The sequence below is a fragment of the Panthera uncia genome, chromosome A2, assembly GCF_023721935.1.
Source record: "Panthera uncia isolate 11264 chromosome A2, Puncia_PCG_1.0, whole genome shotgun sequence".
NCBI lineage: Eukaryota > Metazoa > Chordata > Mammalia > Carnivora > Felidae > Panthera > Panthera uncia.
This window is the reverse complement of record NC_064816.1, coordinates 135,520,702-135,547,217: the sequence shown is the minus strand read 5'-3', so window position 1 is coordinate 135,547,217 and position 26,516 is coordinate 135,520,702. Positions and strand designations below refer to the sequence as shown.

Here is a 26,516-nt window from a genome sequence, read left to right as displayed (position 1 = left end):
ACGTAAAATAGGCTTTTTCCTCTTTCCAAAAACCATTTTCTTCCCACCCCCCACCCCCCCACCCCCCCCCCCCCCCCCCCGCTGGCCCCCGTAAAAGGAACAAGAATTCTAAATGCTCCTAATCCCTTCCTTTCCCTTAGGGATTCCCAGGGGTTTTGTGTGTTATGTTTGGCTATTATTAGTTTTGTCCATCTCTGTCCCTTAACCTTAACTCCTTTATCCCTTGGCCTTAATCCTTGGGACAGTAGAATCACCTAGGGAGCTTTCCAGAGTAATTGAAACCAAAAGCATACTAAAGTCTGTTTTCTCTGATATTGATATAATTGCCGCTCCAACTTTTTTATGTTACGTTTGCATTGTCTTTTTCTGTCCTTTTACTTTCAATCTATTTGAGTCTGAATCTAGTGTGTATCTCTTGTAGACAGCATATAATTGGATCTTGTCTTTTTATCTAGTCTGATCATCTCCACCTTGTGATTGGAGTGTTTAAAACATTTATATTTAGTTTAATTATTGATAAGGTTGGATTATATCAGCCATTTGCTATTTGTTTTCTGTATGTCATTTGTCTCTCTTATTCTTTCTTCTTCCTTACTGTCTTCTTTTATGTTAAATAGGTATTTTCTAATGTACCATTTTAATTCTTTTTTTTTATTTAAAACCTTTACTGTTAGTATAATATATACTTTAAAAAATATGCAATTCAATCATTTTTACTATATAAGCAGAGTTATACAACTGTTACCATAATCAATTTTAGAACATTTTCATCATCCTGGAAAAAAAATCCTGGACCCAATAGCTGTCAATCCCTATTTTCTGTCTTAGGAAACCACTGATCTACTTTCTGCCTGTATTGATTTGCCTATTCTGGATATTTCATATACAGGGAATCATACAATATGCAGCATTGAATAAATGTTTTTAATGTTTATTTTTGAGAGAGAGGGAGACAGACAAAGTGTGAACAGGGGAGGAGCAGAGAGAGGGAGATACAGAATCTGAAGCAGACTCTGAACTGTCAGCACAGAGCCTGATGCGGGGCTTGAACTCACAAACTGTGAGATCATGACCTGAGCCGAAGTCAGATGCTCAACTGACTGAGCCACCCAGGCACCCCACAATATGCAGTATTTTGTGATTGGCTATTTTTAAACGTAGCATAATGTTTTCATGGCTTATCCATGTTGTAACAGGTATCAATATTTCATTCCTTTATACTGTAGAATAATATTCCATTATAGGTACTCAACTGGATATACCTACTGTATCTATGCCAGTGTATATACTGTATTTTCTTTGTCTGTTTACTGGTTGATGGACATTTGGGCTGTTTCCACTTATTGACCATTAGGAATAAAGCTTCCATAAACATTTAGGTACTAATTTTTATGTGGACATATGTTTTCATTTCTCCCGGGGTATATGTCTAGGAGTATAACTTGTATCATATGGTGAATATAGATGTTTAACCATTTTAAGGAACTGTCAGACTGTTTTCCAAAGCAACTCACCATTTTATGTCCCACCAGAAGTATACAAGGATTCTAATATCTTCACATCCTCATCAACACTTGTTATTGTCTGTTTTTTTCATTATAGCTGCTCTAATAAAGTGTGAAGGGACAGCTCATTTGGTTTTGATCTATACACCATGATGACTAATGATACTGAATATCTTTTTATGTGCTTGTTAGCAACTTGTCTGTATTCTTAAGAGAAATGTATATTCAGATCCTTTGCCATTTTTAATTGGGTTCTCTTCTTTATTATTGCTTTGTTGTTTTTTAAAATTATTTTTTTTTGAGTTATTTTCTAAGTGGTTGCTCTAGTGTAATTTAGGGATTACAATACACATCTCAGTTTATAACAATATACTTGACAGTAATACTAACTAAAATCCAATAAAATACTGAAACTTTGCTCTAATAAAACTTCAATTTCAGGGGCGCCTGAGTGGCTCAGTCGGTTAAGCGTCCGACTTCAGCTCAGGTCATGATCTCATGGTCCTTGAGTTCGAGCCCCATGTCGGGCTCTAAGCTGACAGCTCAGAGCCTGGAGCCTGCTTCGGATTCTGTGTGTCCCTCTCTCTCTGATCCTCCCCCGTTCATGCTCTGTCTCTTTCTGTCTCAAAAATAAATAAACATTAAAAAAACCCCTGCAATTTCATCCCTTCTCCTTTGTGCTATCACTGTTCTACAAATTTATATATTCTTTGTATATGTTAAGCTCTACAGATCCTTTTATAATTAACTGTTTTATGCAGTTGTCTTTTAAATAAGTTAATCATAGGAGATCCTGGGTGGCTCATTTAAGCATCTTACTTAAGCTCAGGTCATGATCTTGCGGTTTATGGGTTCAAGCCCTGCATCGGGTTCTGTGCTGACAGCTCAGAGCCTGGAACCTGCTTTGGATTCTGTGTCTCCCTCTCTCTCTGCCCCTCCCCTGCTTGCACTCTCTTTCTCTCTCTCTTTCTCAAAAATAAATATTTTTTTAAAAAATTTAAAAAAATAAGTTAATTGTAGAAAAGAAGATATATATAGTCCTTGATATTTACCTATATAATTATCTTTTCTGGTGCTATTTATTTCTTCATTTGGGCTAAAATTAATATCTAGTGTCATTTCCTTTCAGTCTAAAGAGCTCCCTTTAGTATATCTTGTGTATGCTTGTTTGCTTGATGGTATCCTGAATATCTCTGTTCATTTACCTTATTTTTTTCCCATCCCCTCAGGGCAGATAATTTCTAATTATGTATCATCACATTTATCATTTTTATTATTATAAAAATTATTATATTATTCAGATCTGTTTTTGAGCCTGTCCAATAGGTTTTAATTTAATTAAAATCCCAAAATTTTCATTTGGTTCTCTTTTTTAAATAATTTCTTTTTACTGATAATAATTTTTACTAATAAATAATATTTAACTGATAATAATTTCTTTTTACTAATTTTCTTTTTACTGATATTCTCTATTTTATGAATCATTGCCACCTTACTTTCTTTTAACTTTTAAACTTTATTCCCTTTAGTTCTTTGAACATGTTTATCATACCTGCTTTGAAATCTTTGTAAGTCCAACATCATAGACCCCTCAGAGGCAGTTTCTATTGATTGGTATATTTTTTCATTCTAAATTGGTCATACTGTCTTCTTTTTGCTCTCATAATTTTGTTGTTGTTGTTGTTGAAAACTAGACATTTTAAGTAACATTATAGCAACTCTGTATCCTGTCCCTGTTTACTCCAGGGATTGATGTTATATCTGTCTTATATTTGTTTAGTGATTTGTCTGGATTAATTAATTAGAGCAGTGGTTCTCAACTGGGAGTGACTTTGCTCCCCAGGCAACATCTACATTGTCTGGAGATATTTTTGATTATGACTCGAGGGTGAGGGTGCTAGTGTCATTTAATGGTAGAGGACAAGTATCGTGCCAAACATCCTATAACGCGTAGGAAACTCCAACCCCACTGCAGCAGCTGGTTATCTGGTCCAAAATATCAACAGTGCCATTGCTGAAACCTGCTTTAGAGTTTGTCTCTATCACAGTATATCGCCATTGATTTCTCTGCTCAAAAGAAATGTTGTTGTTTTTCTTCTTGTAAGTCTGGCTTCCTAAGGGTTGCCCCTGGTTTAACATAGCTTAATGGTTAGGTAATGATTGATCAAAGGCTGTGCTCAAATTCCTTGAGCTAGTAAAGCTTCCACTCTCACTAATGGATCCATGTGTTTGGAGGATGCATTGGAAGTTCAGACAAGTTTAGTTTATGATCATCCTGGCTTTTACTTTCTGCTGGATTTTCTTCTTGCATTTCTTCTGCACAAGGCTTCAGGCAGCCTGGGATATGTGAATAGGTAGGGCTTTCTCCAGTCTCTCCTGAGCATGTATTCATCCTTGTACATGTGTTCAGCCTTCAGACTCCCAAGGCTATTTGGGAAGTTATCAGGGCTCGCTGTGGCCTATCTCCTTTTCCTGGTATCTCTGATTAATTTCTCACTAGTCTGCCTGTCTGTTGCTTGCTCCAGACTACAATCTCAGCTATCTGAGTTGCTGGCCTCTTTTTTTTTTTTTTTTTTGCCACAGAGATTACTATTGTTTGTGACATTGCTTAGGGAGTATAGAGTTTTTCTTTGCTTCATTTTAAATCAATTCAGCACCCTGAAAGTGGACACAGATGAATCCAGGGTGAGGAGAAGGAAGATGCGAGAGCAGCCCCAACTTGAAATGCCATAGACTATCAGTGCTCCTACTTGAGGTTTAGTAATCTTTCTTCAATAAACATTTATTTGATGTATGCCTTTGGTCAATTTCCAGAATCCTGAAATGGTTATTATTATTTTTTTTAAAAACAATTTTGTACAGTTTTATCATTCCTTTTTGGAGAGAGCATTTGATGAGACTTTTACTTTTCTAATCTGGTAGTCCTGCCCCCAGGCCCAAAGAGAATTTTCAGTGACTTATTTCGACATGACAGAATTTTCACAATTGAAATAAAGTATATTTTAATATACATAAAATATAAAATATATTTAAAAATAAGAATCTCGGGGTGCCAGGGGGCTCAGTTGGTTAAGTGTCCAATTCTTGATCTCAGCTCAGATCTTGATCTCAGGGTCTTGAGTTCAAGCCCCACAATGAGCTCCATGCTGGGCATGAAGCCTACTAAGAAAAAAAAAAAAAATATAATGAAATGAAATGAAATGAAATGAAATAAAATAAGAATCTCTTAGAAATTTATCAGGAATGTGTATGCATGCACACACACACATTCCTTAAATTGTAATCTATAATCATTTATATATACGGTCCAGTCACTATTATCTTCTTGTGTATTTTCCTGAAGGAGCTTGGCAGATGTCTGAACCTGTATAGAATTGGGCCTATAGGTGATCTGTAGGTAAGGTGGATGCTCTTAACTTGAGAAGATGTTCCCTGTCCATTTGTTGTTTGGTCTTTGGAAAGTCTGCTAGGCATTGCGGTTGGTGCAGGCTTTAAAGGTCTGGGGAAGGCAGGCTGGATTGGCTGCTCCACAGGAGTGTAGCTTGGAGAATGAGAAGGCCCGAGAACACAAAGGCTTCCTCCCATGCCCCAGCTTGTTTGTTACCGGATCACTCATATAACAACTACCATACTTTTCATCGCCTACAAGTTCATTCTGTCAATGGCCCTATGGTTGGCCTGAATGTGTCCTGGGGAACCTACCTCCATGAGGAAGCTAAGAAATTACAACCCATGCAATAGGCTCATTAACTTGAAGGAGGGAAGCCAACCAGGGCAATTTGCCTGGCTTTTATTAAGGGAGATGCGGAAATAGAAATTTGATAGAAAGTAATACTCTGTCATGTTATCATATTGGCGTATTTCCTTCAGTCATTTTCTACATGTATAAAACACATTTGAGACCACACTGTGTGTCAATGTGTCTTTATTTTATTTTATTTTATTTTATTTTTTAATTTTTTTTAATGTTTATTTATTTTTGAGACAGAGAGAGGCAGAGCATGAACAGGGGAGGGTCTGAGAGAGAGGGAGACACAGAATCTGAAACAGGCTCCGGGCTCCGAGCTGTCAGCACACAGCCCGATGCAGGGCTCGAACCCACGGACCGCGAGATCATGACATGGGCCGAAGTCGGACGCTCAACCAACTGAGCCACCCAGGCGCCCCTGTCAATGTGTCTTTAATTCATTACTGAATAACTTCTGGATTGGGTTGATAAATTTAAAAAATACCTATTTAGTCTCTTCCTACCCCAAATTGCTCAACTGAATTGCACACTTTTAACACTAGCTTTTGAAAGTGGAAAAGTCTACTTACTAGGTTTTGTGAAGAAAGATGTAGTACTGACTAGCAATCCTCCTTCCTTGCTGGGTATTTCTGGCAGATTCAAACTCAGTGTTAAGGTCCTCTTGGATTATGACTCAGCTTTGCTGGGTCTCTAGCTCCGGGCATCATTGGAACAGAAGCAGTCCATGGTGGTGACAAGGACTCAAGGCTAGTGCAACACAAGTACAAGTGTGTGAAAAGCTAAAGAATTTGTGCAGAATGTAAGTCAATGCAGTGCTTCTTTCATTGAAAAAATGTTGCTGTGAGAAAAAAAGTCAACTAAATTAAATAGTGTGTTTGATTTACTCTGTAATGCAGGGTTCTTGAGGCCATTTGTAGCCTGGTAACAAGGTAAGAAGCCATGTGGGCCAGCAATAGAATCATAGGCCACATTTTGAGTACCACTGTGAGAATTTTTAAAACATTTTTTTAATATTTTATTTATTTTTGAGAGAGAGAGAGAGAGAGAGAGAGTGAGTGGAGGAGGGACAGAGAGGGAGACACAGAATCCGTAGCAGGTTCCAGGCTCTGAGCTGTCAGCACAGAGCCTGATGTGGGGCTCAAACCCATGAACCATGAGATCATGACCTGAGCTGAAGTCAGACATTTAACTGACTGAGCCACCCAGGTGCCCCATTCATTATGAGAATTTTAAATAGGTTCCTCCCCACTCAATGTCCACCCAGTGCTGAAGGCTGTTAAATCAAAAGATGCTCTTTGCTTTTTTACTTCTTTCTTTTTGAGACCCAGAAGAGAACATCTAATTATTAGGGCCAAAGTTTGACTAATATTAAAACTACTAAAATTCTGGGGCACCTGGGTGGCTCAGTCAGTTAAGGGCCTGACTCTTGATTTCAGCTCAGGTCATGATCTCACAGTTGTGAGATTGAGCCCCACATCAAACTGTGCTAGGCATGGAGCCTGTTTAACATCCTCTCTCTCTCTCTCCCTCTGCCCCTTCCCTGCTCACTCTTGCACATTATGTCTCTCTCTCTCTCTCTCTCTCTCTCAAAAAAATACTAAAATTGTTTGAATTAGAGTCTTACCAACTCCAATACACCATACATTTAGTGCTATTTATTTTTTCAAAATTAAAAAGTTTTTATTGAGGTATCATTGACACGTAACATTATATTGGTTTCAGGTATACAACATAACAATTTGAAATACATGTGAAATGATCATCACAGTAAATTTAGTTACCATCTGTCACCATACATGGTTAACTTTTAGAATTTACTCTCTTGGCAACTTTCAAGTATGCTTCACAATATTATTGACTGTAATCACCATGCTGTACATTATATACCCATGACTTACTTATTTCATAACTGGAAATTTTCACCTCTTGACCCCCTTCACTCATTTCACCCATGCCCTTACCTTCCTGCCCTTTGACAACCACTATTCTGTTCTCTTCATCTATGATTTTTGTTTTGTTCATTTGTTTTGTTTTTTAGATCCCACATGTAAATGAAATCATATGACATTTCTCTTTGACTTATTTCACTTAGCATAATTCCTTTCAGGTCCATCCATGTTGTCACAAATAGCAAGATTTCATTCTTTCTTGTGACTGAATAGTAGTCCAGTGTGTGTGTGTGTCACATTTTCCATATCCATTCATCCATCAATAGCCACTTAAATTGTTTCCATGTCTTGGCTATTATAAATAATGCTTCAGTGAACATAAGAGTTAATATATCTTTTTTAATTAGTGTTTCCTCTTCTTTGGATAAATACCCAGAAGTGGAATTGTTGGATCAAATGGTAGTTTAATTTTTAATTTTTTGAGAAACCTCTATATTGTTTTCCATAGTGACTGTACCAATTTACATTCTTACCAACAGGGCACAAGGGTTCCTTTTTCTCCACATCCATGCCAACACTTTTTATTTCTTATCTTTTTGATGATAGCCATTCTAACAGGTAGAAGGTGATATCTCATTGTGGTTTTGACTTGCATTTTCCAGATGATGAGTGATGTTGAGCATCTTTTCATATGTCTGTTGGCCATCTGGATGTCTTTGGGAAGATGTCTATTCAGATCCTCTGCCCATTTTTTAATTGGATTGTTTATTATGATTATTTTTTTGCATTTGAGTTTTAGGAGTTTTTATATGTTTTAGATATTAACCCCTTTTCAGATATATGATTTTCAAATAGTTCCTCCCATTCAGTAAGTTGTCTTTTCATTTTGTTGATGGTTTCCTTTGATGTGCAAACGCTTTTTAGTTTGATATAGTCCCATTTGTTAATTTTTGTTTTGTTACCTTTGCTTTTGGAGTCGGATTTAAAAAATTATTGCCAAGACTTGTGTCAAGTAGCTTACCACCTATGTTTTTTCTAGGAATTTTTTTGGTTTCAGGTCTTACATTCAAGTCTTTAATACAATTTGAAGTAATTTTTTCTGTATAGTGTGAGATAATGGTCTAGTTTCATTCTTTTGCGTGTTACTGTCCAGTTTTCCCAGTAGCATTTATTGAAGAGACCATCCTTCCCCATTGTATATTCTTGCCTCCTCTGTTGTAAATTAGTTGACCATGTATGTATGAGTTTGTTTCTGGGTTCTCTATTCTGTTCCATTGATCTATAGTTCTGTTTTTATGCCAATATATAGTGTTTTGATTACTATAGATTTGCATTTTAGTTTCAAATCAGGAAGTATGGTATCTCCGGCTTTGTTCCTTTGGTAACAAAGTTAAGAGAGATGTGGAATGTTCCTTTGCTGAAGTTCAGCATGTTTGTTGTAAGTTAAGGCTGCTTCTCTCTGTCAAACTGACATAGATCCTCCTGCCAAGAGTGGGATGCTTCATTTTTGGTTATCTAATTTCAAACAGCAAAGTTTCTGATAGATTAGTATTTTAGAGTACTAAGTTTCTCAGTGTGCACAGAATAATAGTATTCACTCAAAGGAGGGGATTGTTAGGACATTTTATAGCTGTAGTATGTCCTTGGAAGAAATATTGTTTCCTGTTAATTTCATAGCTGACAATTAATGCCTGTTATTCCAGCCTGATAGATTTTTATGTTCTCAGTCCAAACTAATTTTTATTTTTTGACTGTACAGGGCTTGGATGGTAGCTCTGTGATATCATCAAGAACCTAAATTCCTTTTACCTTTCCATTCCATTAATCTTATGAGCTTATAACTTACATGATAATGCAATGGTTAGTCAACCTTCAGCATAATGTCTGCAATCTATGCAGGAAGAAGGGAGAGGTCAAGGGAGCATGAGCCGTATATGCTACCTTCAAGAGTTTTCCCTGCAAGCCCCACCCAGTGCCTTCCAGTTACATCTCATTGGCCCAAACTGTGTCATGTGATTGTGCTCACTGCGAGTGTGTGACAAATACATTTTTAAAGTTTCATATTGTTGTTCCTCAATAAGATTGAGGTTTTCTTATTAAGGAAGTAGGAGAGAATGGATATTAGGTGGGGAGATGGAAGTCTCTACAACACTTTCCAAACTCCAGTAAAATGGTATTAAAGGACTAAAAAAATGTAAACATACAGGAACGAAGAATACATGAAAAGAGAGAAGAGTGTCAGTCAATTATTTTAAAGTTGTAAAGCAGATGGAGAAATGTTAACTTGACTTACTTAAGCTGAGGAAGTGAAACTCTAAATGCCTGCCAAGGGGGATGGCATCAAGAACCAAACTGCTTTGCCCCATACAACCTTGGAAGGTGAACAGGAGTTTCCTAGGGAGGTGAAAGTGGGATGTGAGTTGTACACAGAGGGATGGGTTAAAAGCCAGTATAGGAGGAAATTTCCACGTAGGAAGTTCTTTTTGTCTTCACTGACTCCTTTCTACTTGTATCATATTTACTTTATTCTTGAGCTTCTTGATTTCATGCTTGTATTTATTTTAAATCTTTTTTGTTTTAAGCAATATTATATATGACTATTGATATTTTTGTACTCATTCTTGCCATCTCATTTTGGTTTTTATTTATTATTCACATTTTGTTTGTTTTTTCTTTTACCAGCCTTTTCTTCTTTTGGTTAGTTTGACTAAACATTTTCTTTCTTTTTTTTTTTTTGTTGTTCTTTCATAGTTGAAAGCAGGTCCTTTGTTTCTGTTTTTCTAATGGTTCCTTATAAAAATTAAAAACTTTTTTGTTTCCTAAATTTTTTATACCAAAGGCATACTTAATCAGGCTCTATCTTTTCCATGAATAAGTCAAGGTCCTTAGCAGGGTTTTCTGTTTTTCATTTCCTTGTCCTCCTCCCTCATTCCTCCTAGCCAGTCAGATTGGATCTGGAATTATAATTATATATATATATATATATATATATATATATATATATTTATAATTATATATATATAACTTACTTTATAATTTACTATATATTTATGACTTCACTTTGTTGTTTGATATATTTATATTGATATATATGACTTTTTCCAAATAAGATGTATTTAGCTTGATAACTCTTTTGGAAATGTTTTCTCAGTTCTTTAATCTTTCCATTTTAACTTATTTTTCTTGCTAGAACACATTCTCTAGTAATTTTTTCAGAGATGATGCCTGGGAGATAAACCTCTTAGTCCTGTTGAATCAACCTCATTCTTGAAGTTTAATTTGAGTCCACATAGATAGATTTAAACTTGTTTTCAAAATTATTTTTCTTTATAACACTGAAGCTCTATTTGATTAAAAGTCTGATGTCAGTTTTGCATTTCTTTGTTTCCTCTTTCTGGAAGCTTTTAGGGTTTTTACTTTATCTCTAGTAATCTTATTGTGATATGCTTGAGATTTGGCCGTGAGCCCTTTCTATCTGAGAGCTTATGTCTTTAGTTTGGAGACATGTTCTTTTAGTATATTTAGAGTAATTTCTCTGGTCAACTTTCTTCATTCTGTCTGGAGCTTGCTGGTCTGACCACCACTCTTTGGGAACCACTGTTCAGGTATTTCTGTTCACACAAAAGTAAACACTTCTTTGTTGAATGAGGAGCCTTATATTTTGTGGGTTCTTCCCAAAGGTTTGGTTATTCCTGGGCGTGTAGACAGGGTATTTGAGATCCCTTATGTCCAGTGTGCTATGCGTATTTGTTTACCGCAGTGGTTTTAGGTGATGGCCAAGGCTTGATTCTGGAAGAGAGCTAGTTTTATGAAGAAGGGGCTTCTATTCATCGTGGGTGTCACCCACGGGTGTGGTTTCCCTAGATTGTTTTAGAGAAGCCTGTCCTTTTGGCATTTTTCAAGCAATCACTTTGCCATTTGCCCTAACACACCTCTTCTGCTCACTGGATCCACTGGTTTAGGGCTTGAAACAGTCTTACAGACCCTTCTGTATTTTCTAGCCTGCTTCTCCATCTTCCCTGTACATGATTAGGCATAGATTCCTCTTCAATTTATTCTACCTGTCTCCCTTCTTGAGGGGATTCTTCAAAGTTTCTCTTCCTTTGGAAGTCTCTGTTAGTATGATCCAGTGTCCTTACCGATTTCTGCTTATATGATTTTCCGTGATTACCAGAGATTAGGTCACAGTAAAGGGATGTATCAGCATATTCTCTGTCCTCAATCTTGATCTAGCCTCTCCACATTTTATTTTTATTTATGAGTTTAGTAAATAAAAAAAATCTCTCAGTTATATGGCAAGTTTTTTGGGAATTTAGTACTATACTATAACTTCAGACATATTTATATTTCTCACAATTTAATAAATACTTGTTTTCTTAAATGGAGACTTTTATCTAACCTGCCTTTGGTAGTTACTACATATAACCTACCTGCTTTATGTTTAGGTAATGAAATTTTGTGTTAAATATGAGCCTAAGCTGATGGTAGTTAAGATAAACTAGAGATAATTAATATTAGTGACAATAATAGTATTTATTGAGGACTTGTGATGCACCAGGGTTAAGATAAGGATGTTATATGGGGAATAAACCAAAATCAAACAACTAGTGAGTCGCAGAGTAAATATTTAGACTAAGTTTTACCCCAGAGCCTATGCTTTTAAGCATTGTACTAACTACCTCCCAGGAAGGTGTATTTGCTAGATTTTGGAGTCAAATTGCTGATGTGCATTATCCACAGCTTATGTGTCCCGATGTGTGTGAGAATGTCTGGCATAGAGGGAAACCTAGACTCTCAGTTTGTTTAGTAGTTTTTGCATTGGAGTAGAAATAATCACTATTGCCTTTTGTTATTATCTGATATAGTTGATGGTAGACACTTTTTATTTCCTTTTAATTTAACTATAGGTAATAGTGTTACAGACTTACTATAGACGATGGCATGCTAAAGTCATGGTAGAGAATTTAAGAAGACAGAAAATGTTAAGGTTGAAGTGGGAAGCAGAGGAAGAACAGAGGAAGATAAGAGAAAAAGAAGAATGGATGAAATTGGACTATCACCGGAGGCATAATCCTCAGACAAAAGAAGATTTTGAGCTTCTTTATAATGCCCTGGAACGTAAGTTTGAAATAGGCTTTGCATAAAATATTAATTTTATAATTTTTCACTATTAGGAAAAGCAGGTGTATTAAAGACAAAAGGAAGGCCTTCTTATTTCAGGATGAGGTCTTGGGAATCTTGGCCTAGAGAATTTAAAGAGATGAATGATGTTTTACACCTGGGACAGGAATTAAGGTGGGAATAAATTGGGGATGCTTTTATATCAACAGTGGTTAAATAAAATGTGCATACTACTCTGTAAATTTTGTGGTTTAGTATATTACCTCATTCGATCATCCCCGTGAGATAAAAAGAGAAAGCATTGTCTAATCTGATTCTCTGATGGTCTTGGGAATTTGCGAATGCAGAACTGAACTGTCTTGAATCCCTCAATTCAGCATCCTGTCTCTGATTTCTGTTCTGTAGAGGAGGGCTTGGCAATACCTTTTAATTCCCACCCATTAATGATCAATATAGATGTATATTCTTTACACAATTGACGTTTATGCCTTATTTCTTCCACAGAATGTGTGTTAGTCATTGACACAATTAAAAGCTTCAGTTACTTGACAGGCCAAGCACTCCGTACTCAGGGCAATAGATATGCTGTTCTTGAAGTTGTTTCTCATTGCTCCCTTCCAATCTCAACTTAAATGTTGCCTACTCAGAGGCTTCTGTGACTGACAGTCCAACCTGGATATCCTGTTGTCATCTAATGGTTATCGTTGCACCCCAAACTTTTCATTTATATCACCACCACAATTTGTAATAATATATCTTTTTGTTTAGCATTAATTTTCACCAGTGGATTGCAAACTCCATGAGAGAATAACTTATTTATGTTTTTTGATGCTCTCACTTTTTCTGTGCTTAGCTCATATGCCCAACAAATGTTGGCGGGTTGGATGAGTGAGTGAATGAAAGGGAACCCCAAGGATGTAATGCAGTTATCTCTGGCTTCCACTTTTCCGGTAGTACCAGCTAAAGTGCCAGGAAGTGGAACAGAGTGTTACTAATTACTTTAGATGCCAGAAAGTAGAGAAGTTGGGTTCTTGTGACAATGCAGAGGAATTTTCAAAATTAAAAATAGCCTCGGGGCACCTGGATGACTTAGTCAGTTAAACGTCTGACTCTTGGTTTTGGCTCTGGTCATGATCTCATGGTTCATGGGATCGAGCCCTGCAAGGGGCTTCGCGCTGACATCACAGAGCCTGCTTGGGATTTGACATTCTCTCTCTCCCTCTCTGTCTCCATCCCTCTCTTGCTGTGCTCTCTCTCTCTCTCAAAATAAATAAATAAAAGCTTAAAAATAAAATTAAGAGTAGCCTCAATAGTTTTTTTATTTGAGCAGGGTCTTTTCATCCAAAGAAATAACAGTCTTTGACTTCTCTATGATTATTTATGACATTAACTTTAAGCAAATTTTATTAATTTATAAATTTATAAATTTTATAAATTATTAATAAAATTTATTTAATTTTATTAATTAAATAAAATTTAAGCAAATTTTATTAATATAACTTTTTATATACTGTTTGTGGATGTTATTATATGCTCTGTTACTCAAGTCACCCTTCCTCTCTAACAGCAGTTTTAGGTGTCAGATATTGGGTCTATTAAATAGCTATATGGTAATATGCTATTCATCAAAAGATAATACAATGAAACACTAGGTCTGATAAGCAATGCTAATAAATTTATCTCTTTGGTAAAATGCAAAATTGAGTGGCTTTAGGAACGTGGCAGTGTTTGAGGTAACAGCCTGTTCCCTCGCTTTTACATCTGCCTCGTCTTTCTCCTAATCATTGACCTCTGTAAATACTTTGTTTTACTTTAAACCTCACTTCTATTTTCATCCTCTCAGATGAAAACAAAGTTTACTTTTAAATGTTAAGAATTAAACAGAGAGCACTGTTGGCAAGATCTATGAAAGATCTTATTGACAAGTATAAAACTAGAGTTCTGTTATAGCAGAACTCTATTCAAATAATATTCCAAATTCCTATCTGAACAAGCCCAAGGATATTATTATTTCATTGGTTGACAGGCAGTTGTGTAAAACGACAGAAAATATGCTGAGTGAGGTTCTACCTTTTCTACTTATTGGTGGTATTAACTTGGGCAAGTCACTTATTTTCTTTAGCCTCAGGTTCTTCATCTACAAAAGGACTTACTGATATCTGGCACGTCTATTTCACAGGGCTTTATGATATGTGAATAAATAAATGTTACATTTATGAAAGTACTTTAAAAGTGCAAAGAATTATGCATATATAGTTATATTATAACTATAATTATTATTAGTTATTAATAGTTATTACAACTATAATAATTTTATATTTGTAAATAATTTTATACAGATTTTCTATTTTAAAATAGAGCAGATATACTTTATATGTCTACACATGATTTATATGGAATAAAATGAAATTTCTTATATAAAAGAGACATCTCTTTAGTTTTCTTCCAGCCCTAAAGTTCTAATTTAAAACTCTCAGAATAATTTTTGTTTTGTTGTAGTCTTTGAAACTGCTGCCCTCTTGTGGCTCATAGTAACAATTACACAGTTTAAATTAAAACTCCCGAAAGGAAGTTCAGCTTTTCCTCTGGGTAATCTGTCCCTCAGTAATAAAAGCAAAATAGATCATTAAAGAAAATTAATTTAACTACATAAGTTAATATAATGTATCAAAGTCAAGACCATTTCCAGGCAACACTATTTTATCTTTATGTTTGTTTGTTTTTTCTTACAGCAGTATGTTGAGGATGACTCCTTTTATTGATCTGAATTGTCACTCTTATTTCAGACTCAGCATAGGGGTTATCATCTTTAGGAAACTTCTCTTGACAGCACAGATTGGGCTCAGAGCCTCTTTTCCTTGCCCACAATTCCCTGTAAACACCACTGTCTTAACTGTGTACATTTGTACTGAGGGTGCCTGATAGGACCCTTGCTCATTGTTGAATTGAATCTGCTAACCCTTTGCTTTGTTTTGACTTGTGCTAATGGCCTTTTCTGACTCTTCTCGGATTATTACTTCTGATCTCAAGGTACCTTGACTTCTAGCTTCTGGAGTCCACTGACATCATCTGGCTCTGGGTATTCAGTCTGAATCTTCCTTGGTTCTCTCCATGTAGGCTTGCAGTCTGTGAATGAGAATTTTAAAAAACAGATGCATATAAACTGCTACTGGTGGACAAAATCTTGTATGTTCTTCTATTTCTTGTTTGGAAATTGCAAGTTTAGAGCTCAGGAATTTTAGAATGTGTACAGACTTTAGGTGCTAAGTCCTATCCTTTCATTTTTTTAATTAAAAAAAATATTGTTTTAACATTTATTTATTTTTGAGAGACAGAGAGAAACAGAGCACAAGTGGGGGAGGGGCAGAGAGAGAAGGAGACACAGAATCCGAAGCTGGCTCCAGGCTCCAAGCTGTCAGCACAGAGCCCGATGCGGGACTCGATCCCACAAACCATGAGATCATGACCTGAGCTGAATTAGGATGCTTAACCGACTGAGCCACCCAGGCGCCCCTTTTCATTTTATAATTGAACTTCAGACACTGGAAATTAGATGATTTGTCTGAGAAGATAAGTTAAGGAGATAAAATAAACATATTCTTTCAAATGAACCAATTCCTTTAATATCTTTTTCTTTAAAAATATTAGAGACTCCTGGGTAGCTCAGTTGGTTAAGCAGCCGATGATTTTGGCTCAGGTCATGATCTCAGGGTCCTGAGATCGAACCCCATGTTGAGCTCTGTGCTGACTGCATGGAGCCTGCTTGAGATTCTCTCTTTCCTTTCTCTCTGCCTTTCTCTCTCTCTCAAAATAAATAAATAAACATTAAAAAAATATTGGTGGCTATTGATATCTGCTATGGGTTGAATTGTGTTTCCCCCCAAATTTACATGTTGAAGTCCTAAGCCCTAGCCCTTCAGAATGTGACTGAATTTGGAGATAGGACCTTCAAAAAAGCAATTCAGAAAAAATAAGGTTTTATGGATGAGCCCTAACCAGTATGACTAATATTCTTATAAGGAGAGATTAGGACACAAACAAACACATAGAGAAGATCATATAAAGACACTGAAGGATGATGGCCATTTAGAAGCCCAGGAGAGAGGTCTTCAGAAGAAACTAACCCTGCCATCACCTTGATCTTGAACTTATCAATTCCAGAACTGTGAGGAAATAAACTTCTGTTGTTTAAGCCACCCAGTCTATGGTGCTTTGTTACGGCAACACTGGAAAATGAATTCAGCATTCCAATTTATTTGTTTGTTTGTTTTAATTATCATCATCCCTATGGAACATACCTTTTATGATATGGGGCAGAATCTCTCGTTTTCTTCAATGTCTTCTCTGTATAGTTCTGGAAACTGTCAATTCAGATAAAAAATAGGTTTTGTCCATCCACTCCTGATTCCTATGTGTGTCTATTCCTTATGAGTAGTTGGGACATGGTGTTTTTCTGATGCCATGTTCCATTCCTTACTATAGGTTTACAGGGCCATCTAATGGAGAATTTTATTGGAATTAAAGACCATTATTTTCATTTCTTTTTTTATTAAATTTTTTTTTCTAATGTTTATATAGTTTTGAGACAGAGAGAGACAGAGCATGAAAGGGGGAGGGTCAGAGAGAGAGGGAGACACAGAATCTGAAACAGGCTCCAGGCTCTGAGCTGTCAGCACAGAGCCCCACGCGGGGCTCGAACTCACAAACCGCTGGATCATGACCCCAGCTGAAGTTGGACACTCAACCGACTGAGCCACCCAGGAGCCCCTAAAGACCATTATTTTCATTTCTAATTAGCTTCACTGGATTGTTTCCTTTTAAAAAGTCATACTATAATTTAAGCAAAATGTAAAGTCTGAATATATAATATATTCATATAAGTGATTTTGAGTGCATCTATCTCCAGACTCCCTGGTATTAATCTAGGAGAGTAGTATATTGCTCTTTGAGGTTGGCAGCATAGCTTAAATAATATCCTAGTGGCCTAAATTTATTACCAGTCCCAAAGGTTTCTGATGTAAAACTGGAAGTAAAATAGGCTTACTTATATCATTCAATTTTTATTTGCTTTCTGGGAACATCCATATAATCCCATAAGACAAATATTCTCAGTTATTATTTCCACAAGCAAGCAATTTTTCTTTTAATTCATACACTGCCTTTGGTTATATGGATTTTGTCAAAATTTTTAAAGTTCTTTTGGTTGGTAAAACTGCTCTTAAAGGATAAAGTCATCAATCATGGATTTCCTGGATTTTCACAACATAATTTAGCCTTAAATTTACAACTCTTTTGCTGAAGACAATTTTGCTTTTAAATTTAAAAATCTTCTTTTTGAACAGACCAAGCTGTCCAGTGTCTGAATAATGTATTCCTGGTAAAGGGCAGAGTGGATTCTTATAGAGAGTACCACTGGCCTGTCCTTGGCCTGATCAGGATGATTTCAAATTGGAAGTCGAGAGGAAGAAGAAATAGTATGATAAAAACTGTAAAACTAGATGTTATAACAGACAGTTGTTATAACAGACGAGGGCCAGAAACAACACTTTAGGTATTTATCTTCCAATGCAGAGACTGGTGTTAAAGTAAATCTGAAATTTTAATAGAAGGAGGAAAATATACTTTGTAATTATATAAATTATATATAAATGTGATGTATTTTGAAATATCCCTGCAATATGATGAGAAAATAATCATGGCTGTAATATAACAACCGAAGACTACATTTACTTAATTAAATCATACCTGGTAGAAGATAAGAAGAATCTTGTGTCAAGAAGAGATCTATCTAAAGGAAGTCTTTATGCCTCACGGTGAAAAATGTCAGGCTTTTGGGTAAAAATAAGTAGAAAGAGAAGTGAAAATTCTGTCCTCATGGAAGAATTTTATAGTGTCTCCAACTAGGAAGAGGCAAGGAGATATTTAGGGCCTTCAAGAAAGCATTGTGTCTTTCTCACTTTTGTATGCACCATTGAAATTTATAGAGTTCCTTTCACATAATTGCTCGATACTTATTTTTGAGTGTTTTGAATTGACAAATAAATGATAAGGTTTTGGCAGGTATAGTAACCAGATCAGGCAAACGAGTTTTTTAAAGTTCAGAGAAAAAATAGGTTTGATTCTATGGCCAGGGAATGCAGTTCATGAGACTCTGAAACTTTGTCATTCTGACAGTGTAATAATAAATTATCTCCATGAAAAGGGAAAGAATTAGATAGCTGGTTAGTAAGTGTGGCTTTCAGTAGTAGACCAACTAATCAATTCATAGAGAGAGACTGTCCAATGAAAAGATTACATGTTTTTGAAAAGTGGGAGAGCAGTGCTTAGGAGTCTGTAACATGGAACCAGACTGCCAGAGTTTGAGTCTTGGTGCCACCTGGACAAGTCTCTGTTTTCCTTAGTTTCCTTTTCTGTAAAAGAGGGGATAATAGTAGCACCTCCTTCATTGGTTTGTCAGGAGATTAAATGAGCTCATATGCATGAGGAGCTTGAGACAGAGCCTGACACATAGTAACCAGCACTCCATGGTAACCACCACTAACATGGTGTTAGTGTTATTTTTATTGTATTGTTTAGTTAGAAACGAGGGGCCTAGGAATCAAAAAGCAAACAGGAGATGAAGTAAATAGTACAGTAAGAAAAAAAACAACAGGATTTTGTTCTCAGAGCAGCCTTAAGAATAGAAAGGAAGCTAAGGCAAAGTCTACACCTTAAAACCACGGTTCCTGTGTCTATTGAGAGAGAAGAGAATGAGACGTTGTAAGAGAGGTTGTTGTAGTTAATCCAGCATATTCTCGTGTGTCCTGGGGTGACGGTGACTTGAACAAAACCAAAGCTGTGTAAACCTGCACGGGTGGAGGACAGGCTTGCCACCTGCGGGAAGGTGTCCATGAATGTCCTGCTCGTGAAAGTGCACGTGCAGGAGATCCTCTGTAAATTCCAGACTGAGGTTACTACATGTACAATAACAAGGATGACTCAAAATGTGACATGAAAACATTTTCAGGAACAGTTCTGAATATCCGAAAACTTAGAATGAACTGAAGCTTACGATAAATGTCAAAGACTAGAGTGACTTTTTGGAATGTTTGTTCAGAATAAAGAACAATAGGTTGTTGCTTCAATTTTTGTTTGCTTCCACGTTCTATGAAGAACACAGATCAACCATGGTTGAATGAGTTCAGGTTCCCAGTCCTTGTGTGTTTATCCAGGTATCAAAGCCACTCCTAGTTACTTAAATAATAATGGGGAATGAGAGAAGTACCCAGCAGACATGATTTTCCAGAGGAGGTGTATGAGTAACTGTCACAAACATTACAGCTTTTTGTAAATCTTCCCCTGCCCTGACACACTTTTCAGAGGTACCTGATTTGAATCTCAGGCTTATTCTGCAAAGTTCCCCCAAATTGTGTTACTTCAATTTTTTAGCATCCTATCCATTTTGATATGTAGTGGGGCTTTTTTTTTCTTAATAGTTGACAGTCTTACTTTTAACTTCTTTGTTTAAATTTCATTTTTGTTGGTATTTATTACATTTCCAAGCAGTTGGGACTATTCTTTTTAAACTTGTGTTTTTAATTCTAGTTTAATTGTACAGTATCAAAATGCAGTTTGGGCATTTCTGATTTGGGGAATTTGTTTTCTTTTATTCCTGCTGCTAGAATTTGTATAAATTAAATGCTTCATAGAGCTTTGAAAATAGGTATATTTTCAGCCTTTGTTGGTCAGAGCTTGAATCATTTAAATTTGTTAATCATATTGTTTAAACTTTTTAATGCTTTTAATACTTCTTTACTTGAAATAGATCGACTCATTTGTATTTTAATTATGTTTATATAAATAAAGTATGCTCACTCCAGGAGTATTTATAACTGATAGAAGTTTTGCTTTACAAGTTAGATGGGATGTGATTTTGTGTATAGCATTCACGAGGGTCATAAAATTCACGAGGGTCATCATAAAATTGTCTCCTATCCCAAGAACCGAATTTTGAATGTCTTCCCCTCTATTTTCAATATACTGTTAATATTGCTGCTTCTGTTTTCTTTTTTGTTTACATTTATCAACATTTTATGTTTAACCTTTACTTTTGGTGTCACTTTGTTTTAAGTGTGTCTCTTGAAAACATGTCATTGGATTAAAAAAATTGTTCTAACTTATTTTCAGTAAAAAGTAACCATTTTATATTTTTAAATATAACTATGATGCTTGATTTTGCTTCTCTCACCTTGCTTTATACTTTCTCTTTTGAATTTTTTGCCTTTTTTCATAAACAGTTGTGATTATTGTTGTTTTCTGCATTGACTTGAAGTGTAGGCATTCTTTCATTCCTTCCTAAGGATTTTCAAAGACTTCCTTAAAACATAGTAAGCTATCAAATAGATTAATCACTTGCTCTTTTCTCAAGCTCTAAGGCATTGAATTAAGGTTTACTACCTTCTTCTATGTCCGCTTTCTGAGATGAGACAGCAGCAGTTTGGGGGACATTTGTGCCTGTTTGAGTGTCTTTCAGCAGTATCTGTGCTATAACTTAAACCCCCTGATTTCCAGTATATAGGTTGTACCTCTCTGACTTAAAGTACTGACTTGGGTCTCCTCCTCTTCTCTCCCATTTCATATTTCTTGGTTCATGTAACTGGGAATTTAGGAGAGGAGAGTTAGCCGCTTGTGCATAAAACTCCATCTTGTCAGAAATTTGGTATGCTATATTTCAAAGAGGTACCGTGATAACAGAGCAGCTTGACCTTGATGAGACGTGAAATTATATCAAATAATGTGCAATTTAGGAAAGGGAAGTGTTTATGTCTGGAAAAGGGAAAACCTAAATGGAATGTCACAGCTACCTGCAGATATCCAAAGGGATGCCATTTGGAACAAGGAATAGACTGACTCTGTTTCTTCCCCAGCTGGTCCCAGGCCAGGGTGAGTGAATTAAACCTGTACAAACTGCTGCCAGGAGGACACTGTCTTCCGTGTGGGTGGGGTATTGAACCATTTGATTTCTAAGGTTCTTGCCAACACTATGCTTCTTTTAATGTAAATAGGTTTCTGAAATGTGGGATATAAAATGATTTTCCCCCCAAATTTAGTGTGTGTAAGAATTGAATGAGACCCTTGTTAAAAATGCATGTATGTGAGCCCGGAAATTTTGACTTAGTTAAGTTTAGGGTAGGACCTAGTAATCCATTTTTCTCATGTAAGTTAATTTTGACAATATGCTGTTGCTCTTAGGTAAAATGAGTTTATTAAAATACTATTCTTTGGCATTTTATAATTTGCTCTTAGGATATATTTCATGCAACCCATTCTTTATGGATAGTAACCAACCATAAATATTATCTTAACTGAATTCATAGGTTTGAGTAAAAAGTAAATACAATTACTTTACAACATTTGCTGCTATAATTTAAGGTTTTGTAAGGATATGGTACCTAAGTGCTACCTAAGTAACCTAAAATGGTACCTAAGTGCTAGTATTGAAGAAAATAATTGAAGTCAACAATTCTGCATAAAACTCTCAATGTGGGTCCTAGTGGAAGCAGACAACAAGATGTCACAGTAAAAGATAAAGGGGAAAGAGCAAGAAAAGTCTTCATCAAGATGCAGTTTGACCCTTGTGGAAGTTGAGAGAGGGAAGGAAAGAGGACGAGGAATGGAGAGCCTCAAACAGATAACAGCTCTGAGGAAGTCTGAGCCAGCCCAGTGGTCAGCGCTGATCCAAGTAGCCACAGAAGAGATCACTGCTGGGCAGACACGGCCAGGCCCTAATTCCCCCTGGTTCTCGGTCATCGACTGGGAGCTTTGTGGGGAGAACACGGCTTCTGCTTCAGTATGGCGGCACATGTCAAGTGCTGCAGCTGTCACTGTAACCTGCCTGGATTCCTCACAACACGTATTCTCTCTTTTTCCATTTCCTTCCTTTCTTTTTCTTTCTTTCTTTCTTTCTTTCTTTCTTTCTTTCTTTCTTTCTTTCAAGAAGAGTAGATGAGACTTGTCAGGAGGAAAAGTTGAATCATTTGCACATTATGCTTTTTCCCTTCCAGGTGGAAATTGTAAATGTGCATGCATGTTTATTTATACAGATAGATGCATCAGAAAATTGCTCTTCACTTTTCTGTGGTCAACATAAAAAATAATCGTTATTTTTAAAGCTAAGAAATTTGAGTCATCTGATGGAGGAATTTTGCTGGAAAGGTGAAAAGCAATTTAGTCATAGGTATTTATACATATATCAAAATATTAAAGAAGATAGATAGATAGATAGATAGAGGAAATAACATGTTACTGTCTTTGGATCTTCTTTTGGTGGGGGGAGATATACAAAATGTCTTCCTAAGGGAAGTTATTCTTTTTCAAAATCGTTTTGTTTTATTTTTTTCATCATAAGTGTACTCCTTTTTTTAAGTAAGCTCTACAACCAACGTGGGACTCAAACTCATGACCCCCAAGCTCAGGAGTCACAGACTCTACCCACTGAGCCAGCCAGGAGCCCCAGCAAGTGTACTCCTTAATCCCTATCACCTGTTTAACCTATCCCCCCACCCCTCTGGTAACCATCAGTTTGTTCTTTATAGTTAAGAGTCTGTATCTTGGCTTGCCTCTCTCTGTCTCTCTGTCTCTCTCTCTCTCTGTGTCTCTCTCTTTTTTTTTTCTTCTTTGCTTGTTTGTTTTGTTTCTTAAATTCCACATATGAGTGAGGTCATATGGTATTTGTCTTTCTCTGACTGACTTATTTTGCTTAGGTAGCAAAACCAGGTATTCTCTTGAAAGATCTGAGTATCAGTACATGTTCATGGCTGCTACAAAACCAAACCATATATTTTTCAGTACGAGGGAGAGTATGTGCTTACTTGGAGGTGTAATTTGGCATTATCTGGGCTGATTTCCTTTGGCTTCTCTTTATTTGACTTTAATTTTATTGCTTTAAGTTTCTCAGCTTCCATTTCATCCTACTTTTTCATATGTCAGGTGTACAATGTGAATGATAATGTTCATGTATAATTTTATTTAAATTGATACAAAAATAAAATACTGTTTGTCAGGATGTGATGGTAAAAAATTTTCTGAAAGATGTGGGATTTTAAAAACTCAAGAGTCTTTCATGTTATTCCTTTAGTCTGGCGGCAAGAAGAACTTGCACGCATTAACCAATCTTTCACTGGGGCTGAAAGGAAAGCTGCTTTGTGTGAACTTCTGGAAAAAGAGACCCAGATAATTGCTTCCATTGGGAGGCATAGATACATTGCATATACGGCAAACCAGGAAGCACTGATACAAGCTTTTTTGGATAAGGTTAGTAAAGTAACAATTATTTAAATAAGAATGAATCCTGAGTTTAAAAATGTAGAATAATGAACTAAAGAAGAGACTGACATTGTACGAATTTTCATGTTTAAATTTTCTGGTTTTTTTTCTTTTTTCTGATACAGCTTTAGATTTTTAACTGTGGCCTAGAATAACAATTGACAATTAACATGAAATTAATATGTTCTTAACTAAAAAGTTTAGGCCATGAAGGAAAAAATAAAGCTACCTTCCTCGTGACTCTGTCCATTTAGATTTAGGCTGGCTACAGAAGTTAGATCAATTACACACCCTGATGAAATGTGGAGTGACTGAAGTCACAGAATGTCTGGGTTTGGGATGCCTCATAGTAAGCAACCTCGGGAAAAGAGCTATAGATGAGTGTTTTTGCTTTTGCTCACCAGGTCATTAACTGACTGGAAGTTTCTGACCAAAAATGTATATGATTGTTGAAAACCATGAAAACATACAATTAAGGGAAAAACTAATTATCTTTTTGTGTTGAAACTGCCTGTTCTGTTTGAGATTGATTGCACAGCCTGTTTCCATAGTGACCAGTCTCCTTTTGTAAATCTGATCTTTCCAAACAATTAAAAGCCAATCCAGCCACAAGAAGAAAGGGGATAGCGTTCGTCTAGATCTTTGCCTATAGTGATTCTCGTTGTATGATTCTTGTTACTTGAGAACATTCGTTTTTAAATACCATATTTTTTGATACTCTAAATGCCCTCCTCTCATTTTACTAATACACTCTCCTTTGATCTCAATTTTTCTTGTGGCTTTAACTACTACCTACATCCTGGAACTCCCTGCAGGTCCAGACCAGACCTCTCTTAGGAGCTTTGGAATCATGTATCCAAATGTATTACAACTTGCCTATTGTAATTGCTTTTGGGTGTCCCAACAGTACACCTTAAGTTGACATGTCAACACTGAAATTATACCATCTCACCGTTCCCTGGTCCCGCACCTCCAAACAGATGCTGTTCTGTAGCACTCACATCATTATTCTTCATGAATGTTTCATCATCTGCTCAGTTGCTGAAGACACCTGGGCATTATCCTTGGCATCCCATCCAGCCACCAACCAGTTTGTTCTGCTACTTTAATAATCGTCTCAATTCTTTACTTCCTTTTCAAACTCACTACTACTGTCTACAGGGAAATGGCTCTGCCATGGCACCCTGATGCCCTTGCATGAATCCAAACACGCCAGGTAGGCAAAGACTTGAACCACAGCGAATCTGAATCCTGGTGGAATGTCTTGTGATCCTGCTGGAAATTGAAAGGATGGGAGGCTTCTGAGGAGACGCTATGGAGCAGCTCCTCTCTTTGCTTTCCTATGTCCCCTGGGAGGCTGTCATGAGCCAGGCCTTGTCTTGTGTGTGTGTGAGATTGACAGTGACTTATCTGATTGTGGATTTCCTTCTCATTTGGACTACTTCGTGTCTCCAAATTAGGCTCTCAGCCTCCAGTCTCACTTCATAGTTCCCTCCTCTGTCATCCATACCACGGCCATAGTGACCTCACTAAACACATCTCTGCTCCTGCCCCTCCTTACTGCCTCTCAGGGATTTTCACAAGTGATACTCAGCACACCTCACCTGCTGGTATCTCACTGTCATCTCTCCTTGCAAACTACAGCCACACCGCTCCAGCTATGTTTGGTTACTTGCACGTCCTCAGAAAGATCACGTGCTCTGCATGCTTTGGCATCCAGTGTTGCCTCTACGTGGAACATCCTTTCCCTCCTTCATTAGTAGCTAGTTATACACCCTTCAAAACAAGCTCAGATACCCCTTCTTCCAGAAAGGACCTACTGATCCTCCTACTTTAGCCTGTACTATATGCTTTCATGAGACCCTGTTTCACTTCTTAGTAAATAGTGGTCAATTTAAAAAAATTTTTTAAAGTAAACTTATTTATTTTGAGAGAGCGTGCAAGCAGGGGAGGGGCAGAGAGAGAGGGAGAGCGAAAATCCCAAGGTGGCTCCATGCTGCCAATGCAGAGCCTGACTTGGGGCTTGATCCCACAAATCGTGAGATCAAGAGTCAGAAGCTTAACAGACTGAGACACAGGTGCCCCCGTAGTGGTCAGTTTTTATTGTATCTATTTACATGTCTGAATCATTCCTAGATACTGAGCTTAAGCAAAGGTATCTTTTATCTCTGTATCTTCATTTTCTAGCATAGTGCATATCACAGAGTATTAATACATGCTTATGGAGGAAGGCAGGAAGGAAAAATAAGGGACAGAAATAATGGTTGTGTAATTTCATATTTCAAGTATTGTCAAGAAATTATTCAATGTAGATACTGTCACTTCAAATTGTTGAATATCTTCATTCTAGGAAAGATGTGTCTCCTGTATGGAAGTATAATATTCATACTTCTCCAGGATCTTATTTCAAACTAAACTTATTCCTTTAGCAAGTTACTTTATCTTGAATCCAGTTTCATCACTGGGAACCATATTCCTTATGTGTCTGATTGTTAACCTTACCATTGGGGACGGCATAGACCCAGGGCAACAGAGACCCAGAGTGTTTGAAGGAGCTGGGGGCTTCTGAGGTACAAGGGACAAGGAAGATGAGTGGCATCTACCCTTCCTTATGTGAGGCTGGAACTTCCACAGGAATTCCTACTTATGCTTTCTCTGATGCTTTGTTTCCCACGAACTATTTAAAATTCTTATTGTAAATACTTATACAGTGTCTATTCTTGTTATGCCTTTATGCACCACCCACCCCCCTCCTCACCCCCTCCAGGCCTCTGCCTAACATTGTATCTAAACTTTTTTTTGAATTATAAAGAGTGTAAATGTAAGGTCACAGCGTATCATATTGACTCTGGAGCCACTTAATGACCATTGTTTTCTTATGAAGTGTATGTAGCACTCTATGAAGGTCTTGAAATCTCGCCAAAAAAAGATGAGATAGAGAAATTTTGT

At 36.7% G+C, this 26,516-nt stretch overlaps 1 protein-coding gene across 2 annotated transcripts in view; it reads left to right on the top strand.

The window, feature by feature from the left end:
- IQUB (IQ motif and ubiquitin domain containing) overlaps nt 1–26,516 on the top strand; it is a 58,141-nt gene that overhangs the window by 12,840 nt on the left and 18,785 nt on the right. For both annotated transcript variants that reach the window (XM_049641759.1, XM_049641758.1), the window contains 2 exons: nt 12,050–12,260; nt 23,380–23,555. In XM_049641759.1, coding sequence (XP_049497716.1) covers nt 12,050–12,260; nt 23,380–23,555 — 387 coding nt within the window. The remainder of the gene's footprint in view (nt 1–12,049; nt 12,261–23,379; nt 23,556–26,516) is intronic.